Source organism: Leucopleurus acutus (assembly GCF_964270905.1).
Source record: "Leucopleurus acutus genome assembly, chromosome: 20".
Lineage (NCBI taxonomy): Eukaryota > Metazoa > Chordata > Mammalia > Artiodactyla > Delphinidae > Leucopleurus > Leucopleurus acutus.
The window spans coordinates 52,277,644-52,283,096 of record NC_139162.1 but is presented as its reverse complement, the minus strand read 5'-3'; the positions used below and the strand labels follow the sequence as shown (position 1 = coordinate 52,283,096).

General features: G+C 47.6%; 1 protein-coding gene across 1 annotated transcript; it reads right to left on the bottom strand.

Moving 5' to 3' along the window:
- Nucleotides 1-227: 227 nt before the first annotated feature.
- RPS11 (ribosomal protein S11) lies at nucleotides 228-2,504 on the bottom strand. Its single transcript, XM_082862429.1, has 5 exons — nucleotides 2,428-2,504; nucleotides 1,614-1,745; nucleotides 1,342-1,417; nucleotides 884-1,013; nucleotides 228-407 (listed from the first exon to the last, which is right to left on the bottom strand). Exons 1-5 carry the CDS (start codon nucleotides 2,440-2,442, stop codon nucleotides 284-286), a joined length of 477 nt encoding a protein of 158 aa, XP_082718555.1. The 5' UTR covers nucleotides 2,443-2,504; the 3' UTR covers nucleotides 228-283.
- Nucleotides 2,505-5,453: the final 2,949 nt, after the last annotated feature.

Here is a 5,453-nt window from a genome sequence, read left to right as displayed (position 1 = left end):
GCATTAGGTACTCCGACACCAAAAGCTGACGAGGACCAAAAGACCAGAGAGGGGCAGCATCTTGCTACAGGTTGTCTTCACCCAGAGACGAGAGGGCAGGAAGCAGGATTTGGTCCCCATCCTTACGCCCCCAGAGGATGAAAAACCGCCCCATCTTTCACATCAACCCCACTTAATTCCCAGGGACACGCCCTCCCTCTGATAAGGGCGTGGATATGGAACCTGGCCCGTGACTGGGAAAATAACTTTTATTTTGTTTGGGGCAGTGGGCAGGGGTCTGGTCTCAGAACTTCTGGAACTGCTTCTTGGTGCCGGCAGCCTTGGTGACCTTGAGCACGTTGAAGCGCACCGTCTTGCTCAGGGGCCGGCACTCGCCCACTGTGACAATGTCACCAATCTGGACGTCCCTGTGGGGGTGAGCAGCACCATGTCAGAGGGACTCTGCTCCAAGCAGGCCCTAAAGGTGCCTTTCTGACTGTCTCCAGGTGGAGACCTGTCACCTTTGGCTCCTCCAAACCCCAACCAAGCTGCTATTTCCAGTTCCATCTGCACTGCACGCCGCCCTGTCGTTATTTATTGAGCCATAACTATGAAAGGTGCCAAGCTCAATGCCATGCAGAGAATGCTCCTACTCTTCCAGGACAGAAGACCTCCAACTAGCACCTCCATTTTGCAGAGAACGGGAGGCTCCCAAAGATGGTGATACAGGGTCCCCTCACTAACCGCCCCCGCCCCCAACAGCTGACTACCTTCACACGGCGGCCAGGGCGTCCTATTAACGGCCAAGGCACATCCCAAGTCACCCACATTCTTGTGCAGCCCACCTCCTCCTCTCTGCCTGGGAGGGCAGCTCAGCGGGGCCACCTGGGGCCACCGTGCTCACCTGAAGCAGGGGGAAAGGTGCACAGACATGTTCTTGTGGCGCTTCTCGAAGCGGTTGTACTTTCGGATGTAGTGCAGGTAGTCTCGGCGGATGACAATGGTCCTCTGCATCTTCATTTTGGTCACCACACCTGAGGGGAAGGGGCAGATCCCGGGTCAGGCCCCATAGGGAAGGGAGCCATGGGCAGCCCAGGGCATGCTGGGAATCGGGGGCCGCTGAGCAGGGTTCCCAAGAAGCCCTGCTCCTGGCATCAGCTGTGCCAACTGCTTTCTCAGCAGTGCCTGGGGTGGGCATCTGAAGACCATCGTGAAAATAACAGACATCATCTGCCAGTGCCCGCCATAACCAGGAGTCTGCCAACCCCTTCCTCACCCAGGACCCCGGGGTCTCAGCGTCCCCAGCCCCTCCTCCCTCAGACCCGGGAATCTGAACCCAAGCCCCCAGAGGTCCTCACTTACCAGACAGGATTCGCCCTCGGATGGAGACATTACCAGTAAAAGGGCATTTCTTGTCAATGTAGGTGCCCTCGATGGCCTGAAGGGATAAGGAGGATTAGCGAGCCCTGAATGGTAGTTCCTGAAAAGAACAGGGGTGTGGCCTCCCTGTAGACACAAAACTACGTTTCCCAGCAGCCCCAGCAACAGCCACTCAGATGCGGATAGGGCAACTCAGTTTGGGCACACATGCAGGGAAACAGGGATCTCCTCCTTTCTTCTGAGGGTCCCCATACCTCCTTCGGTGTCTTGAAGCCCAAACCAATGTTCTTGTAGTATCGCGGGAGCTTCTCCTTGCCAGTTTCTCCAAGCAGAACCCTCTTCTTATTTTGAAAGATGGTCGGCTGCTTTTGGTACGCACGCTCAGTCTACAGGGATGAGGTGGAAGCTGGTAAGCTTGCAGCAGGCAGCAACCTGGTCTGGAAAGCTTCACAAACCCCCCAGATCTCATCCTCTGCAGTATTTAACTCCCCAAACGCTGCACTCACCCAAATTTACCCCAACCCAGACTCAACTCTAAACCCGGGGTTACGTCGGTATTTACGGTCTAAAGCACCTTCCACCGCCTGCATCACCCCTTAAAACCCAAAGATACAGAATCATCCCTCTAACACCCTGGACACCCTTCAGCAAGAATTATTCTCCAAGACACAAAGATACCCACCCAGGAGTCACTCCTTATTAATTACATGTGGCTCCAAAATTAAATACCAAAACGATGGGCTCCCTGGAGTAGCCCTTAGGACTCAGTTCTCACAGGATTAACCCTACAGCCTAAGTCCTCCAGAAAAACACTCTGTAAACCTTGGGTTTTAAAAAAGATAACTCCTAAAAAGCTCGAGCCTTAATGACACCCTAAATGCGGAGTTCCTAAGATTTAGGAGGCGCCAATCGAGATTAACGCCAAGACACGCGCCCTCTGCCCGAATTTCCCTGCGAAATCGAGGTCGCCCAGAATTAACCCCCAAACTGGGGCGCGGACTCCCGCTCTCCAGGACACGCCCCTGAAGCCCGGGCCCCGCTATGTCTGCGTCAGCCCCGAGCCCGAACCTGAATGTCCGCCATCTTCCCGGCCGCCTGAGAAAAGGAAAGCCGCGACGGCGTCCCGGTTTGCTTATCGATTGCACAGAAGCGAGAGAGGAAGTGACGAAAAAGGGGCAGGGTAACCCGATTTGAGGCGGAGCCTTGGCGAGACTCTCATTGACGGACTGCCCTACCCAAGCACGCGATTCGGAGACCGCACGGACGCTGCCATGACGTTCATGGCAGAGGGGCGGGAAGCGACAGACACTGTCTCGCGAGACTCTTTGGCCATCTTTGCGCGCCACGCGCTAGGTCACGTTGGGAAAGAGTGGCCAGCCTTGTTATCGCGAGAGTTGGCGGGAGGCGGCCTTGTTTCTGCGGGGAGTGGGACCACGTGGGGTTTGGGGACAGTGTGGCTGTGTCCGCTCAGAGTTTAAACGGGCTGTGGCGGCGGCCATCTTTTTGCAGGACCGGAGACCGGAAAGTCTTAGGAGCATGCATGCTCTGCGGCGTCGCCATCTTTGTGAGGAGCGGGCACTACCCACGAGTTTTGTGCAGTTTAATGAACGTTGTTTTCCTCTATGGGCCATTTCATCCCCAGACAATGGTTTCGTGAAAAAATTAAATTAAATTAAAAAAATAAAAAGGCCTTCTGCTGATTGTAACAGCGCTAATAGTAGTTTCCGCTGTGATGAAATGTTCTGTATCTGCGCTGTCCAACACAGTAGCCACTGGCACTGGAAGTGGGGTGCGTGCGACTGAGGACCTGAATTTTTAACTTTTTTTTTTTTTTTTTAGGTAAGAAGTGGATTTATTTAGAGAGAAACATATTCCACAGACAGAGTGTGGGCCATCCCAGAAGGTGAGAAAGGCCCTAACTTTAATTTTATTCGATTTAAATATAAATAGCTACATGGGGCTAGTATCTGCTGCGTTTATCAGTGCACGTCTATAACTGAATACTAATTTATTGTTTTTTAAATTCTTGTAAAGCAAAATCTAACAGAGCAATTGCCATGTGCCTGGCATTGTGCTAACAATCTAAGGATGGTTCGGTTACTATTCCCATTTTGCAGATGGGGAAACTGAGGCATTAGTTGCACCAGGTTTCGCAGAAAATGAGAGGCAGAGGTGGGAATTGAACCTGGGCAGTCTGGCTCCAGCGTTCTTAGTCACTAACCTTTAAAGAAGGAAGCTTTGAGTCCTTTTTACAGTCACTTCACACTTAATGAGCACCTATTTGGTACCCGGCCCCCTTCTGGGCAGTGGTGGCAAGAACCCGGTGTCTCAAACCAACCCTGACAGCTGTCCACACTCTAACTGACTTGCACCTTGTTGGGAGATTTCAAACTCCAGACCTTGGCACGGATAGGTGTCTTATGCCTCTTTCCTTAGTTAAGTCTTGGTCTAAAATTTCCCAGCGCTCTTAACTCCACAGAGTGTGGTTCTCTCTAAATAAATCCACTTCTTACCTATCACAATAAATAAATAAATAATAAAACCTTTGGGGAATGTACAGAATATTCAGTGATTTCGTGTTAGGACAAGTGTGCAACCATCTGAAAAAAAAATAAAGTTGGATCTCTACCACCTACTGTATGCCAAAGTAAATTTCTGATGTGTAAGGATAAAATTTAGGTGGGTTTGGGGAATGAAACCATAAATGTACTAGAATAAGACATGAGTTTTGTTTTTTTCACTTATGAGTCTAGTAAAGACTTCTTTTTTTTTTGGCCACACCATGCAGCTCGTGTCATCTTAGTTCCCATGGCAGTGGAAGCACAGAGTCCTAACCACTGGACAACCAGGGAATTCCCTAGTAAAGACTTTCTTAAGCATTGCATTTAGAACATAAAATGTGTGCTCCCAACAAACTTCTAAACAGGTCACAAAATATTATTCTTTTGATTTTTCTCCAATTTAAAAAAAAATTGAAGTATAGTTGATTTACAATGTTGTGTTAGCTTCAGGTGTACAGCAAAGTGATTTAGTTATACATATAAATGTATATATATTCTTTTTCAGATTCTTTTCCATTATGTTATTACAAGATATTGAGTATAGTTGCCTGTGCTATACGGTAGGACCTAGTCATTTACCTATTTTATGTAGTGTGCATATGTTAATTCCAAACTCCCCCTGCCCCCTCCCCTTTCATGCTTTCTTATTTATCCTTTGTTTCCTCTTCCTCACTAAAATGAGGGCAGGAATTTTCGTTGCCTTTGTTCTCCAGGGCTTCTGGTGATTGTCACATAGTAGGTGCTCAGTTTGTCCTTGTTGAATAACTGACCAAATGAATGGAGAATTAGATAAACCAAAATGTCCACTTATAGGCAGATGGGTAAATCCTGGCATAGCTTGATCGTGGACCACTCTGCAAGCACGTAATAAACATGAGGTAAGTCAACCAATCCGGAAATGAAAACACTGCCAGACACGTTTCACTTTTTAATCTTTAAATTTGCGATGACTTCTGAATAGGGATTTCATGCACATGGTACAAAATTCTAAAAGTACAAAGTAAATTGTGAAAGATGAATCTTTCCCTCACTGTTCACCCCGGACACGTGCACCCAGTTTCCCTCTGCAGAAGCAATTGCTGTCACCCTGTTATCATCTGCCAATGTGTCTTCCAAAATATTCTACCCTCTGTTGAATTTGTATGTGGACAAAGCAAAGTGCAGAACAAGAGGCATGGCATGACCCATTTATTCAAATGTTTATGGACAATCTATAGGACGACTGCATTTTTTTTACATATATATTTCTTTTTCATATTCTTTTCCATTATGGTTTATCACAGGATATTGAATACAGTTCCCTGTACTATACAGTAGGTCCTTGTTGTTTAATGCATTTTTTAAAGCTTATTACATGATATAGTTGTGGCTTATCTTTTTAGGTATTATAGACTACATTGTCCAGTAACAGCCATTAGTTACATGTGGTTATTTAAATTGAAAAACATTTAAAATTCTATTTTTCACTCATTCTATTCATATTGCAAATGCTCAGTAATCACATGTGGCTAGTGGCTTGCATATTGAACAGCG

Coding starts and splice junctions, on each gene's coding strand:
- RPS11 (XM_082862429.1), bottom strand. Junction 1,014..1,341: donor CCGAGGGCGAATCCTGTCTG/GTAAGTGAGGAC, acceptor CCTTCCCCTCAG/GTGTGGTGACCAAAATGAAG. Junction 408..883: donor CACCTTTCCCCCTGCTTCAG/GTGAGCACGGTG, acceptor TCACCCCCACAG/GGACGTCCAGATTGGTGACA.